Source organism: Epinephelus lanceolatus, chromosome 8, assembly GCF_041903045.1.
Source record: "Epinephelus lanceolatus isolate andai-2023 chromosome 8, ASM4190304v1, whole genome shotgun sequence".
Classification (NCBI taxonomy): Eukaryota; Metazoa; Chordata; class Actinopteri; order Perciformes; family Serranidae; genus Epinephelus; species Epinephelus lanceolatus.
The window spans coordinates 12,737,904-12,753,889 of NC_135741.1; the positions used below are offsets into that span (position 1 = coordinate 12,737,904).

At 38.8% G+C, this 15,986-nt stretch overlaps 2 protein-coding genes and 1 pseudogene across 3 annotated transcripts in view; 1 reads left to right on the forward strand and 2 right to left on the reverse strand.

Moving 5' to 3' along the window:
- The first annotated feature begins 37 nt into the window (after positions 1-37).
- Positions 38-11,456, forward strand: pm20d1.2 (peptidase M20 domain containing 1, tandem duplicate 2). The gene is made up of 13 exons (XM_033630253.2): positions 38-311; positions 440-526; positions 4,455-4,690; positions 4,799-4,885; positions 4,990-5,123; positions 6,957-7,076; positions 8,894-8,969; positions 9,060-9,121; positions 9,207-9,285; positions 9,388-9,459; positions 9,553-9,718; positions 9,810-9,909; positions 10,294-11,456. The coding sequence occupies exons 1-13, from the start codon at positions 92-94 to the stop codon at positions 10,421-10,423; spliced, it is 1,569 nt and encodes a 522-aa protein (XP_033486144.1). The 5' UTR covers positions 38-91; the 3' UTR covers positions 10,424-11,456.
- Positions 11,457-11,888: 432 nt separating this feature from the next.
- On the reverse strand, positions 11,889-15,014 carry LOC117258987 (acidic mammalian chitinase-like; annotated as a pseudogene). Its single transcript, XR_013491976.1, has 8 exons — positions 14,720-15,014; positions 14,312-14,489; positions 14,086-14,208; positions 13,873-13,994; positions 13,204-13,386; positions 12,957-13,073; positions 12,441-12,573; positions 11,889-12,214 (listed from the first exon to the last, which is right to left on the reverse strand). The product of XR_013491976.1 is annotated as an acidic mammalian chitinase-like (transcript).
- LOC117258046 (uncharacterized) overlaps positions 14,907-15,986 on the reverse strand; it is a 29,427-nt gene continuing 28,347 nt past the window's right edge. Inside the window, exon 13 of the mRNA XM_078170398.1 lies at positions 14,907-14,924. Within this exon, the coding sequence (XP_078026524.1) occupies positions 14,907-14,924 (18 nt within the window). The remainder of the gene's footprint in view (positions 14,925-15,986) is intronic.

Here is a 15,986-nt window from a genome sequence, read left to right on the forward strand (position 1 = left end):
AGCAGGTGGCTCTCATTCAACAACCCCTAACTAATTCAGCCTACACTCACTCAGTCACAGTGAACGAGTTCCGCTGTCACAACAAACAACAATGACAGACTCAGGGCCAAAGTTCAAAATAATCAAGTTTTTAAAGATTATTATCAGCAGTTTCCTCATTACAGTCCTGCTGTTATTCACCATAGCATCTATCAGGACGCTTTCACTGGACGTTAATGTCGGACTTCATCTCGCACAATGGGAAAAGACCAGTAACATCTCTCTTGCCATAGACCAGCACCAGAGAGAGGAGCTGCTTGCAAATTTCAAAGGTAAATTTCGCCTGCTAGTCGGTAAAGTGTTAATAACCGTTACCCTGCTGTGGAATGGAGCTAAAAAGAGACGTTGACAGGTGTCAGACGTTAACAGACGTTAGCGGTGTCTCTGTTCGTTTATCCAGAGGCTATCCGGATCCCCACTGTGTCATTCTCAGAGAAGGAGAGCAACACCACCGCGCTGCTTCACTTTGACAGGTTCATCCGAAAAGGTAAGTGAAAAGCTGCTCCAAAAGATGTCAGACACTAGATTGTGTTACAGAAATAGTCACTAATGTGTTCACCGTGCACTTTACAATGGCTACAAACTCCCACACGACGTAACTTAGCCGAGCAGTTCAAGCTAACTCAGTTAACGTTAATTGATGCCCATCAGGAAGCTAACGTTGTCAATTAGCTTAAAAAAATAAGCTAACGTTAGCTACGCAGATGTAATTTAACCGTTAGTGTCGTACTTTTTCCTGTCTTCTCTGTCAATTGCTTCACCCTCATAACTCATAATTTAATTATAAAACACAGCACAGCCAAATTCATGCTATTATATTTTTTTAAGGAAGGTTTTCTACAAGTTAAAAAGTCTCTAACTCAGACTTCTTGTAGCTACCAAGGTCAGTTGGTCGAATACACCTGAGTAACGTTGTATTTACTTAGCACGGTAACGTTACTTACTGTACATTTTAACATTTACAGTTTTGAGGTACCTGAACTTCAGTTGAATTTTTATTTTTATTTTCATGCTACTTTATACTTTAGTCCACGACATTTCAAGGGGGAAGTATTGTACTTTTAACTTCACTACATATATCTGAAAGCTTAAGTTAATGTTTACAAATTAGTAGTTTTATGTAATACATAAATTCATAAGAAGAGTTTATAGACTATTATGTTTTGTTGTAAATTAAACTGCCCAACAGTTTAGACAAGTAACGTTACAGCTGAAATAATAAGTCGATTAGTCAATTAAACCATATCAAAACATTAACTTGCAACTATTTTGATAAATATTAAAGTGAGTTTTCCTTTTTAAAAAATAGTTTTGAGTTTTTTTGGGTGTTTTTTAAGATTTTTCTTCATGGGGTACTTTTACCTTAAATACTTAAAGTACATTTTCCTGATCATACCTATTTACTTTTACTTAAGGAGCAGGTTTAATGCAGAACTCTAACTTTTAACAAGTACTTTCACAGTGTGGTATTAGTATTTTTACTTAAGTAATGGAACTGAATACTTCCTCCATCATCGGTCACTGAGCTACAGTCTTTCATGTGACATTTTTTATACTTATCTCCATTAATTTTAAATAAATTTGTGTTGATTGACTAATTGATTAATCGGCCAATTTATTTCAAATTTGAGGTACTTTTACTTCATTTGATTTTTTTTTTTTTTCTTTAATTTTCAAGCCCCTTTATACTTTTACTCCATGACATTTCAGGGGGAAGTATTGTCATTTTTACTTAAATACATTTATCTGACAGCTTAAGTTACTGTGCACTTTACAAATTAAGATGTTTGCATAAAACACATAAAAGTTGATAAAATATGATGTTTTGTTATAAATTAAACTACCCAGCAGTTAAGATAAGTACAGCTGAAATGATTATTTGATTAACCAATTAACAAAAACTTAATTGGCAAGTATTTTGTTAAACATTAAAGTGATTTTCACTTTTTTTAATAATTTTTGAGGTTTTTTGGTTGTTTTTTTTCCCGATTTTTCTGCATGAGGTACTTTTATTTTAAATACTTTAAGTACATTTTCCTAAATATACTTACTTACTTTTACTTAAGTGAAAATTTTAATGCAGAACTTTGACTTTTAACATGTACTTTCCCAGTGTGGTATTAGTACTCTTACTTAAAGCAGCTGTGCGGAACTTTTCGTTTTCGTTGATTATAGCGCCACTTTGGTTGAAACGGTATGACACCCACAGCCTGGTGTCATAAAATTCTGACTGCAGCCAGCAATTACCGCATGCATTTGTTTTGGAGAGCGAGAGGATTAACTAACGTCAGGTCAGTCCAAGTAATTAGTGGAAACAGCAAAATTACTCAGTAAATTCTCCTGTTGTGTTTCTGTTCTGATCTAATCTAATCTGTTGTGTATTTTGAGCTACTAAGTCTACCGTAGTAGTGTGAGCCTCAAGTTATTCTGGGTAATGTAGTAACCGTTGTTGTGCTACTGGAAACAATGAGAAGCAGCCGTGTACGTTCGATGTAAGGAGGAATAAACAGTTAACAAGTCATCTGCTGAGTCCGCATTATTATGTGAAAAGAATACTCCGACGATTTGGGAGTTATGCCCTTTCTCTATCATTTTCATATTGAGACAGCGGTTAGCATGGCACTTGTAGGGGGTCAGTACATCTTGCGCGGAGGGATACACCGGTGAGCAACAGCTCCAGCTGGCTCTGGGACAGGTACGCTAGGTCACTCGGTAAAAGCAAACAAAGAGACGACACGGACGATATTACTCACCCGACTGAAAGCTGTCCATCAGCTCCTGCAGGCCTGGAGCGTTTTTTCCAGTTCATCTTAGGAGCATGAAAAAAAGTTTCAATCACGCCAGGATTAGTGATTGCTGCAAAGTTTTCATTCCTTGTGATGCACTCTCTGCAGCGGTTTTCCTCCTGATGATATATCTTCCCAACGATGGTAGCACCGAATCCCATTCTGTGCACCAAAATGGGAGTGGAGGATTCAGCCTCTCTTCTCGCCTGCTCAGCATGCAACACATGGAGTTCCTCATCTGTGTACTCCGGCTCAAACAGGTATGGCTCTGGATCTGTGTCCGCTACAAAAGAAACTCTTCAAAATCGCGTTCAAAGTCGTCCATTGCAGCTACTACTACGTCTGTGCCTGCTCACCGGTGTATCCCTCCGCGGATCACAGCCCAGGATGTACTGATCTCCTATAAGCGCAATGCTAACCGCTGAGACCCAGCCATTGGACGTACAGACACAAAAAAGATATCGATCATGTTGTCTCAATATAAAAATGATAGAGAAAGGGCATAACTCCCAAATCGTCGGAGTATTCTTTTATGTGAAGATACACAGTGAAGACATAACATAATCCTAACACAGCAAAGCGGTTACCTGCAGCCTTCGCTTGCAAAGCTAATGCTACTAACGTTAGGTCAGTCCAAGTAATTAGTGGAAACATGCTAACGTTACACACAAATTAGTAGTAAAGCAAGACCTGTTCATAAATGTTCTGGTGTAGCTCTGAATTTCTTAAAAACTGAGGACAACTGCCTGCTGTATATTTGTGTTCATGATACGAACTAGGGATAGTTTTATTAATGGTAAAAAGTTCCGCACAGCTGCTTTAAGTAATGGAACTAAATACTTCCCCCCACCACTAGTTGACTGATAGCTCAGCTACAGTCTTTCATGTGACATTTATTTTTATTTATTTTTTTTAAATATATTTTTTTGGGCATTTTTGCCTTTAATCGATAGGAAAGTTAAGCGTGAAAAGGGGAGAGAGAGAGGAAATGACATGCAGCAAAGGGCCACAGGCTGGAGTCGAACCTGGGCGGCTGCAGCAACAGCCTTGTACTTGGGGCGCCTGCTCTATCTACTAAGCCACTGACGCCCCTTTCATGTGACATTTTAATACTTGTTTCTCAGTAAACTCTAAATGTTCCGACCAACAGCCCTGACAAAAAAATGAAAAGATGAAGGATGCGGCTTTCAGTATGTGGGCTTTTCAAGGATGACGCCAGCCTTCACCCTTGAATAGAGAATTGAGAACGTTTGGAAAATTTGCTTCAAAAATGACTTAATGAATCAATTATCAAATATTTAATCAACTAATTATTTTTGATCTATATTCTAACAAAGTTGGATGTTAAAAAGGGGTGATGTCTCCTTAGCAAATAAGTACTGTTTCTTTATAGTGTTTTTAACACAGTGTAACCAATAGCATCTTTTTTCTGTCAGACCTCCATGCCACACAGGCCAACACAGGTTTTGTGGTAAAGATAACCCTGATACATACTTTTAGCAGTCTCTAGAGCTCTACTCGAGCAACAGAAGAATTTACACAACTTATTTCATATACTGAATATTAAACTGACCTCTATCTGTAAAAAAGAGTTCCCCCTTTAAGCTTGCACTCTTCTCTCTGTGTCAGCCTTCCCAACAGTTTTCTCTTCAAGCTTGGTTCGTCATGAATTGGTGGCCAATTACAGCCACCTGTTTTGGGTGCAAGGATCACAGCCTGACCTGGTGCCCTACCTGCTGCTGGCCCACATCGATGTAGTACCTGCCACAGAGTCGGATGGCTGGGAGGCCCCACCTTTTTCTGCCGAGGAGATAGATGGCTTCATCTATGGTAGAGGGACCATAGACGACAAGGGCTCTTTAATGGTGAGTCATATTTTGTGTGATCATGCTTTTAAACAGAGTTGAGTTATATACTTGTTAACCTTTTATGTGCCAGCCAGACTAAACTGATACGCTTTAATTTTTTTCCAGGGAATACTTCAGGCACTGGAGTACTTGCTGATAAAAGGCTATGCTCCACGCAGAGGATTTTACATCGGCTTCGGTCATGATGAAGAAGTACTTAAAATACTCAAAACTTTTACTTTTTGAAATTGTGAATTTAAGTAAGATTTTGAATATCATATCCAAATGTCTGTGTCCTTCAATATTGCTTTTCAAAGGTCGGTGGTTACAAAGGAGCAATGAACATGGTGCGTGTACTGAAGCAGCGTGGTGTGCAGCTGTCGTTTGTCCTGGATGAGGGCCTTGCTGTGCTTGATGGAGTCATCAGTGGTCTTGACGGACCCGCTGCTCTGTGAGAACCTGTCATGCTCTAGTGTAAACATAATATTAAGTGTTCAGCTTTTTAGTAAATAACTTGGACGAGCCTGACATCGTAACAAACTCACAAGCAAAGATTAAAATTGCATGTCTCCATTAAATTGTGTAAAAAATGTAAGTGATTTATAAAAATGTGTTATAAAGTCTGTGTTTACAGTACAGGCCAAAAGTTTGGACACACCTTCTCATTCAATGCGTTTTCTTTATTTTCATGACTGTTTACATTGTAGATTCTCACTGAAGGCATCAAAACTATGAATGAACACATGTGGAGTTATGTACTTAACAAAAAAAGGTGAAATAACTGAAAACATGTTTTATATTCTAGTTTCTTCAAAATAGCCACCCTTTGCTCTGATTACTGCTTTGCACACTCTTGGCATTCTCTCGATGAGCTTCAAGAGGTAGTCACCTGAAATGGTTTTCCAACAGTCTTGAAGGAGTTCCCAGAGGTGTTTAGCACTTGTTGGCCCCTTTGTCTTCACTCTGCGGTCCAGCTCACCCCAAACCATCTCGATTGGGTTCAGGTCCGGTGACTGTGGAGGCCAGGTCATCTGCCGCAGCACTCCATCACTCTCCTTCTTGGTCAAATAGCCCTTACACAGCCTGGAGGTGTGTTTGGGGTCATTGTCCTGTTGAAAAATAAATGATCGTCCAACTAAACACAAACCGGATGGGATGGCATGTCGCTGCAGGATGCTGTGGTAGCCATGCTGGTTCAGTGTGCCTTCAATTTTGAATAAATCCCCAACAGTGTCACCAGCAAAACACCCCCACACCATCACACCTCCTCCTCCATGCTTCACAGTGGGAACCAGGCATGTGGAATCCATCCGTTCACCTTTTCTGCGTTTCACAAAGACACGGCGGTTGGAACCAAAGATCTCAAATTTGGACTCATCAGACCAAAGCACAGATTTCCACTGGTCTAATGTCCATTCCTTGTGTTTCTTGGCCCAAACAAATCTCTTCTGCTTGTTGCTTCTCCTTAGCAGTGGTTTCCTAGCAGCTATTTGACCATGAAGGCCTGATTGGCGCAGTCTCCTCTTAACAGTTGTTCTAGAGATGGGTCTGCTGCTAGAACTCTGTGTGGCATTCATCTGGTCTCTGATCTGAGCTGCTGTTAACTTGCCATTTCTGAGGCTGGTGACTCGGATGAACTTATCCTCAGAAGCAGAGGTGACTCTTGGTCTTCCTTTCCTGGGTCGGTCCTCATGTGTGCCAGTTTCGTTGTAGCGCTTGATGGTTTTTGCGACACCACTTGGGGACACATTTAAAGTTTTTGCAATTTTCCGGACTGACTGACCTTCATTTCTTAAAGTAATGATGGCCACTCGTTTTTCTTTAGTTAGCTGATTGGTTCTTGCCATAATATGAATTTTAACAGTTGTCCAATAGGGCTGTCGGCTGTGTATTAACCTGACTTCTGCACAACACAACTGATGGTCCCAACCCCATTGATAAAGCAAGAAATTACACTAATTAACCCTGATAAGGCACACCTGTGAAGTGGAAACCATTTCAGGTGACTACCTCTTGAAGCTCATGGAGAGAATGCCAAGAGTGTGCAAAGCAGTAATCAGAGCAAAGGGTGGCTATTTTGAAGAAACTAGAATATAAAACATGTTTTCAGTTATTTCACCTTTTTTTGTTAAGTACATAACTCCACATGTGTTCATTCATAGTTTTGATGCCTTCAGTGAGAATCTACAATGTAAATAGTCATGAAAATAAAGAAAACGCATTGAATGAGAAGGTGTGTCCAAACTTTTGGCCTGTACTGTATGTGTGTGTACTTGTTTTGTAGAATTGGGATAAGTGAAAAGGGTGCGGCCACTGTGAAGCTTAGTGTGTCTACCAGCCCTGGTCACTCCTCAATGCCTCCCAGGGAGACCAGCATTGGGATCTTAGCTGCAGCAGTCAAAAGGTGAGAATTACATTTTCTTTAAATTGAGATTTTTAGCTAATTTCATTTATATATATAATGAATCCTGGTCAAGATGGGCTCAGGCTACAGGAGTTTAAAAGTCCTGACTGGAGTTTTAAAATCTTGAAAACAATGGTGCTTCTCACACCAAGGGCTGGGCAGCATAGACAGAAGTTCATATCTCGGTATTTACAGGCTGACCGGCAATGCACGAAATATATCTCGGTATTTTCTAAGAAATGGGCAAATCAAAGCCACATTTGATATGTCACAAGCACCTTTTCCCTGTTTGAAAATATACAGCTGCACAACATGTAAATGAAAAATTATATATAATAAATATCAGGGCTGTATGTTATTGCTTTTGCACACAGCACTGGAACTACGTAGGTTTAAAGGTTCATAGCACAGGACACAAAACTATAACATCAGTATAAAAGTATCATGTAGGCCTAAATGCATTGTAGTTGGAATAATTAAAAATCTTTGTGGGGGGGAGTTAAAAAGTTGTTTTCCATCTGTTGGCCTTTCGAATGAATCTAGTGCTGTAAAATTCTGTTAATCTTTTTATTTATTGAGGCTATTAGTCTTTTTTATGCACAGAACATCAACAGAGGCCGAGGGAGGGAAGGAGGAGAGACACTTTGTCCACGTTATATATGTCTTGTATAGGAAATGTCTTTGTTGTTGCCTGCATCCAGGCGCTGTCTCAATGCTGCACAATCTACTAAGAAGAACCGTGACGCACTATGATCCACCTCACACATAACATGCCATAACAAAACTAGCAGCGCAGCACTGGATTGCGTGTGTGCTACTGCTGTAATTTCATTCAACTAACAGACTTTAGCGTAGCACCTGAAACATATAGACCGACGTCACACTGTATACTGATAACAGACAGATCAAACAGCTGCACTTCTACTCTCTTAGTGTTGCTGGAGAACTTGAGAGTGAGTGAGTGGAGCAAGCTGTGTGAAGAGATGCACACTGGTACAGTATGCATTATGTAACCCAACTTGACCTTATATTGATATAAAATGTATGTCTAAATGTATATCTTGCTTGAAAATATATAGATATATTGTACATAGTTGTTATATCACCCAGCCCTACTCACACTACAGGATATTACTAAGATTATTGTGGCAGAGGGAGCATGAATGCACCACCTCATGTAATATTATGGGGAAGCAGATGTAAACAAAACAGAGACAGATGTGGTGCAACAACTTGCTGTAAAATTAATGCTTTGCAATGAGAAAAACAAAAGCAGAAGGCTTAACAAGTGTGGATATGAAAATGGTTGGGGAGATTTTGTCAGTAAGGGTTGTTTATTCTTCAGTGAGAAATGGAGGTGAGAAATTTTAACACTAGTAGTGTGCTAGCTAACCTAAAGGGCTAGAATGTTTACCATTGCTTGGCAAAATCGTCAGCTGCTCCATACTGACATGGCCATAAACACAATCATCGAGATTGTGAATTCTAATAGATCAATTATGTTTGAAATTATTATGGCGGTCCGATGAGTCAGTCAGCAGTTAGGGAGGTTTAAGACTGGATCTGTAAACCTCTCAGATTATCAGTAAATCTGGGCAAAACACTGGTACCGCTCAAGGTCCTGGACCACATATCTCCTCTAAATGTCAGGAGGGGTAAATCAGGGATAACTCAGCCCAAAACTCCTGTAGTAAGAGCCCAGCTTTAGTCTCTCTGTTCATGCTGTACCAAACGTTTAACTACATTCTACATCTTTACCACTCCTCGAACAGCAAACCCAAATCTAAGACTTTAACTGAGTTGTGTTATTTCCTCAGACTAGAGGAGAACCCTATGCCGAGATTTTTTGGTCATGGTCCTGAATATGGAACATTTGAGCATCTGGCACACAAGGTAAGAAGAACCAACTTTTTGTCTACTACTCATCACAACTAGTAGCATATTAGATCCCTCTCTACTCACATACTCAATTTTTGTCTGCAGTTCGGGCTCCCAATGAAGTTCATAATGTCGAATTTGTGGCTGTTTGCCCCGCTCCTTAGCAGGTAATTACATCCTAGAATTAATTTGCCGTATTGTCTCCCAATTGTATCCACTGAAATAAATCAGTTGTCATGTTTTATGTTCCAGGGTTTTGGAGAGAAAACCAGACACTAATGCTTTTGTAAGGACAACAACAGCAGTCACCATGTTTAATGCCGGAGTTAAGGTACAGTTATTAATTATGAAACAGAGGGTAATTCACAGGGAATTAAACTGCAAGCAATTCACTTTTACTTAGTACAATCCTTAATTCTTTCCCACCATGTAGGTGAATATCATCCCTTCTCTTGCTGAAGCTTATGTAAATCTACGAATCCACTCAGCGCAGTCATTACAAGAGGTAGAGGTTGAAGATTCATCCTCCTTTTTGAGAATTACTTATGTCTACACGTAAATATTCTGAGATGAATAAGATGTTTGCTGTCTCGTCTAGGTCCTGGACCTAATCCAGTCTACAGTGGGGGACCAGCGAGTGAAGATAGAGTTGGTTGAAGGGTTTGACCCTCTGCCTGTTAGCTCTGATGATGAAAAGTCCTTTGGCTACCAAATCATTAAGAAAACAGTGCTGGACATGTTTCCAACTGTTACAGTTGCTCCAGGTAGAATCCAAATATATTTGATTGTATAAAAATGTGGTTATCAAGGTCAAAATATTTCATAACTGTTCTCATGTAATGTTTGAATGTGCAGGCATCTGTATTGGGAACACAGACAGTCGACACTTCAAAGACCTGACGAATGATATTTATCGCTTCGCTCCTGTCTGGTTTAAACCAGGTGATGCTCAGAGGTAAGAATCTAAACTGTCTAACACTAAATTGAAATAGACTTAACAAAACCTGCTGCAGCGAGTATAATAACACACTGTACAGATATGGCAAAGTAAAAGGCAACGTCTTGATCAAAAGAGCTTTTTGCCTTTGGTCATATGCTTACATCATAACTTGTGATGTAACAGCGTGATCTACTCGTACTGTTCAGACTTAAAGGCCTCTTGGACACATATGGTAGAGGAGTTTTATGTATAGAACCAACCTTTTGTACAATTTGGCCCTCAGCTTTGCTAATAAATAGACATTATTCTGCAAGAACCTCACGAGGAACTCGAACAAAGGAAACTTATTTTCTTTTTTGTCGATAACATAAAGGAAAAGGTTTTTTTTCTTTTTCTTAGATTCCATGGCATCAATGAACGGATTTCCAAAAAGAACTACGAGGACCTTGTAGTATTTTACTCCAGTCTGATTCAAAATTGTGACATTCAGAAGCTCCCTGAGCCTCACAGTTCTGCCCATGAACTCTAAGGAATATAAAGTTTGACTAACAAATCATACAAATGCAATTCAATGATATCTGTTATATTTTCAGTCTGAATAATTTCAACAGCAACCAACAAGACCTTGGCTTAATGTATAGTTGCTAAATATAAAACAAAATGATGTGATTGCATTTTACAGCCAGAAGGTGCAATTTTACATTATCCTGTAATTGTAGCTTTATAGTAAGCAATGGACTTCTTTCAATCATGTTTGATGACATACAGTACTGACCTGATCATGGGATAACTATGTGGAGTTCCTTTGCATTTGTGACGAAAACATTTGCGGAAGACTGCTGTAATGATTTTTGGATTTAAAATCACGATGGTAAAATTTTATGAAATGACCATTTTGTTGAGCTGCTAAGAATACTGTAGTACTTGAAATTATGATGGTGCATATGACTTTAATGACATGACTGCTTAAACATTTTTTGGCTGAATATAACAAAGAACATGCTTCTTACAGTGGAAATGCTAAGTGGTGACATTAAAAAAATGTTTCTTTTTTATTTCCTCTTCATTCAAGTACAGTGTTTTTAAAGAGTCCTGTACTAGGCTTGGGGGATATTTTTCATACCTTCCTGATATTTCACCAAGGTATACGGCATGTGACAGTTATGACGGTATTAGTGTTCAAACAATCACCAACACTGTTTTGGTTGAAATTAACCCTTAATTTGCTAAATTACATGTGAAGACATGCAGTTTTCCTGCGCGGTTTCTCTACAGCTGCAGCTGTTTACAGTCTTAAAGTTATCTCCACCACTTGCAGTCGCCATGTCTGTCAGCTCAGCTGCCTGTTCCACCCGTAGAGACTAACCTCTGGTGGCATGTGATGTGCACTACATGCATTGAGTTTAATAGACACGTACATTTTTGACAGTTTTGAAAATCATATCATCAGGATTTCTAAATATTCTGGTATACTAATACCATGATACCGCCCATGCCTCTTCTGTACTATCACTGACTGACTCATGAATCATGATTTATAAAGGCGATTGAATTTGATTGAATTTTTTTGTTGTGTGATATATTTTATTTATTTTTGCACATATTACACAATACATTGATCAAATCACAATTTCCACCCGGTTTATATCATTTTGAAAAATAAAGGGTTTACTCTTACACTTGTGATATCTAATGAGGATGCATATGACTACAGTGTATTACTATTACCATGAGAGTTCGACAGTACCATAAAGTAAGCATAGAAGATAGAGCTTTTTTTTTTTAGCAGTGATGAAATAAAAATAAATTATGTGCAACAGCTGTTAGTGATACACTGTCTTTGTTAATAAGTATATTTTACTGCTTATGGATAGTGATATTAATGATGTACACTCATGAAGGCCAGCTACAGCATTTGCAATTTGTTTGGAACACTAAACCCTTGGGGCAGTGTAGGGGGTAGGGTATGCCATTGGCACAAAGGTAAAAAGAGTTTAGGTTAGTAGGGTTGGGTTGTGGACCATTTCCTTTAGTACAGGGGTTTTTAGTGGTGGTGGCTGGGGTCGTAGTGGTGGCGGCAGTGGTGGGGAGGGAGATTGTGGAGGTGGCGTGGTAGTGGTGAGAGGGGTTGTAGTTGTGGTGGTAGTGAGGGGGGTTGTGGTAGTGGTGGTGGTGGTAGTAGTGAGAGGGGTTGTAAAGGTGGAGGTTGTGGCAGCGGTAGTGGTGGTGGTAGTGGTAGAAGCAGTTGTGGTTGCGGCAGTTGTGGTAATGGCTGAAGTTCCAGTGCCAGGCTGGCTTGTTGGCTTTACAGGTGGAGTCTCTGGATTTGGAGTTGTAGTTTCAGTGTTGGAAATGAGTCACACATAATAATTTAGTGTTCATGATAATTGCATTGTATTACATAGCTTAACTGATGAGATTTCACACTCTACTTGATACAACTGATAATACAAGCTTATTACAATGAATCCAATCTCAACTGATAAAATGTTCTAACCACTATTTGAAAAGATGAGATGGACACTTCTCACAACCTTTGGGCTTACCTGATATCAGAAGAGTATGCAGATGGCTGATGAATGGGTATTTGCCGTCTTTACAGAACTGTCCATTGAAATCATCCAGGTCCAGAGACCAGACAGAGACTTCTCCAAAGTTGTTTTTTTTGATGTAGTCCACCTGAAAGAATAATAATAATAATAAAAAAAGTTTGTCATAGCTGAAGTCATAATAACCTGTTCTGAACTCAGTTATTTTCCAGACACACACAAAATTCTTAATTCCTTGCCTCACTGTCTGCCATGCTTGTTAAAAACGGGGCTGGGCTCTACTGCAGTCCACTTTGGATAATATAGAACACTGTGACTTGTTTATTGACATCCCATCAAATAAGTCTGTGCACTAGGGTGGGGTCAGATGACAGTAATCACAGATCTAGACATCTGAGAAAAGTTAGGTGTGTTGGAATGGACAGGGGATCTGAACGGACACAACAGCTGTTTAACTGGATTTGCTCACAACTATTTTTCTAGACAGTTCCTGAGCAGTAAACAAATAGCTACCTTAGCAGTAAGGCTATCTTTGTCGTCAAATCCGACCCATTGATTTCCTGTGGTGCCATATGAAACTCTCTGGTCATTGATCCAATGGACTGTTTTTCCTTCAAGGTAAAGACAAATCTGAAAGGAGGGGTCAAATGTCAAATTTCAATTAAATTCAACATATTATCCAAAACATGAAACACTGCAAATCAAAATCTGTATGTATGATTAAACCATTGATTTAAATAGATCAGAGCTTCCAGTTTACCTCATAGTAGGACCAGAAGCCTGCCACCCTGGTGTATTGGCCTGCATTGCCAACACCACTTATTGGTGCTCCAACCTCACTGGATTGAGAGGACAGGGTGAAAGTTCGCCCATATGCAGAAATTCCCATTATTAGCTTTTCAGCAGGTACCCCGTGCTTCAGCCAATACTGCATTGCAAAGTCCTGAAATGCAGAAGAATTACAGCATTATGGTTAATTTGAACAACAATGTATTTAGCTACAGTCCCCCTTTTAATTGAGATAAATGGCACTGACAGCTACCACGGGCCACTGACAGTGCCATTTTGAACAGGCAGTTTGTATTACTCATTGTTGCCCGATATCACTGCATTTTCGGTCCTATTCTAGAAAGTTGCATGCATACAAGAACATGATAGTTTAAAGGTATTCATAATTAAATGGCTATAAATAATATTGATAAAAATAATTGGAAAAGTGGTACAGTGAAACAAATATAAACTTAATTTAAATTAAACTTGCATTCTGAAATGGACCATATTAACTTCAAAAGTTGACCCTATAATTCACCACACACACTCCTTAAAAAGTGAAATAACTGAAATTCATGTCAAGTAAAATACTATTACAAAGGTACACCTACTGTAAAACTAAACTAAGTCCTATCTTCACTAATATAATATAACTCACAGTGGTAAGGTATGCGCTGCTTCCTGTGTCTTGGGATCTCTGGTACAAGGGACTGTGATGCACGGTGACCCCCTCCCAGGCACCATGGAGGTTAAATGCCATCACATTAATGAAATCCAGGTCCAAGTATGATCAAGGTCAATAACACGACTAATCCAGCTAATCACTGGAACAATAATAATAGTGTAAAATTAAAAAAAAACAGTGTAGCTTACGTGGCAAGCTCAGCGATTTCATAACTGATATTGATGGATCGTCAGCAGCCACAGCAGCAGTGACCAATAATCTGGGACGCCCAGTCAATGTTCCCTCAGCCTCATAAGCAATTCGGAGTTCCTATACAACGTAGAAACATGGGTCAGTCTGACCTGATCAAATATCAAATACATCATAATTATATCCATTGTGTATAATATATTTCTGATTACAAATGTCTCATTGTGGATCTAACCTTGCACAACAGTGTGAATTTCTGTTTGTCCTCTGGAGGGCTCCCTCGTGTCGCAGGAAATTCCCAGTCCAGGTTTATCCCATCAAACCCGTACCTTCTCAGTAGTGTGATGGATGACTGGATGAATTTTTCTCTGTTGGCTGCAGTTGATACCATCGTGCTGAATCTGAACATTCAAGCAAAAATGTGCACTGAAGAAGACGCTACATACGGTGTTTAATTAAATATTTGTCAGTATGTTGTAATTACATATCTCACTTTTGTGTGCCCAAGGTCCAACCACCAACTGCCAGAAGGGTTTTGAGATCTGGATTGCTATTGAGAATAGAAGTTGAGCAGTGATTATTTAACATGTAAATGACAGTTGGCAGGATATTTAAAGTGTAGAGCACTGACCTATCTTTTTGTCCGTTAAAGGAAATGTAACTTTGTGCGTAACCCCATTCGTTAGGGTCCAGCTCATTGGCATAATTAATGCCAGAAAAGGCATAGATCAGATGGGTACACAGGTTTGGATCAATATCTGAAAGTGTGAATCTCCCATTGGACGCTCTATTTTTGGACCAGTTGGTGTGGTAACACATCAGTTTGTAGGAGGAGGCTGAAACACATGAGACATCAACGAGTTACTTTGTGATTAAAAATCCTTGTTTAACAACAGTAATTATTTACTTTTTAACTTTAATGCAAAATGTAAACTCACCCAAACTGGTGATGATCAAAGAAAGACCTTAAAAGTGACAGTTGGCATTAGCTTAAAACATAACTTTTGGAAACATTCGTATAATCAGATTAAAAAGTGCCTTACCTGCAATTAGAATTAGCTTGCTCATGTTTGTGCTGAGGGACTAAGCAACAAAAGAAAAAAATAAACATTAATTTTATTTGAATATGACAAATATCTAAACCATTATAACCATTATTCAGGCACATGTCATTTCAGTATCATGGACTTTTTGCTACAAATAAACAATAAGTCATAGAAACTGCACAACTTTAAATAATGGTATTTCAATTACCAAACTATGTACAACCTTATAAAAGACTATCTCGTAAGTGCTTATGGTATTAAAATCATTTGACGAGAATAGACTCTCCCAGATGCCATTAACGTCATGAATGTCAAGTCAGGACATTTATGCTCAAGAATGTATTTAATAAGTAGTTTGCTTTGTCACCTAAGAATGCTATGAGGTAGAAGGGAGTGAACTCAAGCATTATTAACCCATCATTAATCCCTTGTTCTTGTCTGTATTACTCCTGTTATATAACTAACCACCAGTAGCATTTTTAAACCATAATAGGACATACTCGCAAATATTTAAAATTTAGAAAGAATTGAATAATCCAAAGATATAAAAACTAATGGATCTCTCACAAAGCCAAAAGCCAACACCTTCTTTCAAAAATAGTCTGTGTCATTTATTTGTTCATAGCTTGATCTAGGGCTGGCACAAAATCAGATTTTCACAACACAACTACTCTGACCAAAAGAGTTCATGATAACGATATTATCATGACATTTATAGAAAATGTGAAAAAAAAGAAGCTATCAGTCACATTATCTTTAACTTTTTATACTGTGCATTTGTCTCTTTTTCTTGGCAAAGAAACCCACTTCCATACACTCAAAATACGATTGTAGGGAGGTGGAGAAAGAGTC

Bases quoted from the DNA above. Each gene is read 5' to 3' on its own strand.
- pm20d1.2 (XM_033630253.2), top strand. From the start codon at position 92: ATGACAGACTCAGGGCCAAAGTTCAAAATAATCAAGTTTTTAAAGATT. The intron at 527-4,454 runs GTAAGTGAAAAG...TCTCTGTGTCAG, and splicing joins TGACAGGTTCATCCGAAAAG to CCTTCCCAACAGTTTTCTCT. The intron at 8,970-9,059 runs GTAAGAAGAACC...TTTTGTCTGCAG, and splicing joins TTGAGCATCTGGCACACAAG to TTCGGGCTCCCAATGAAGTT.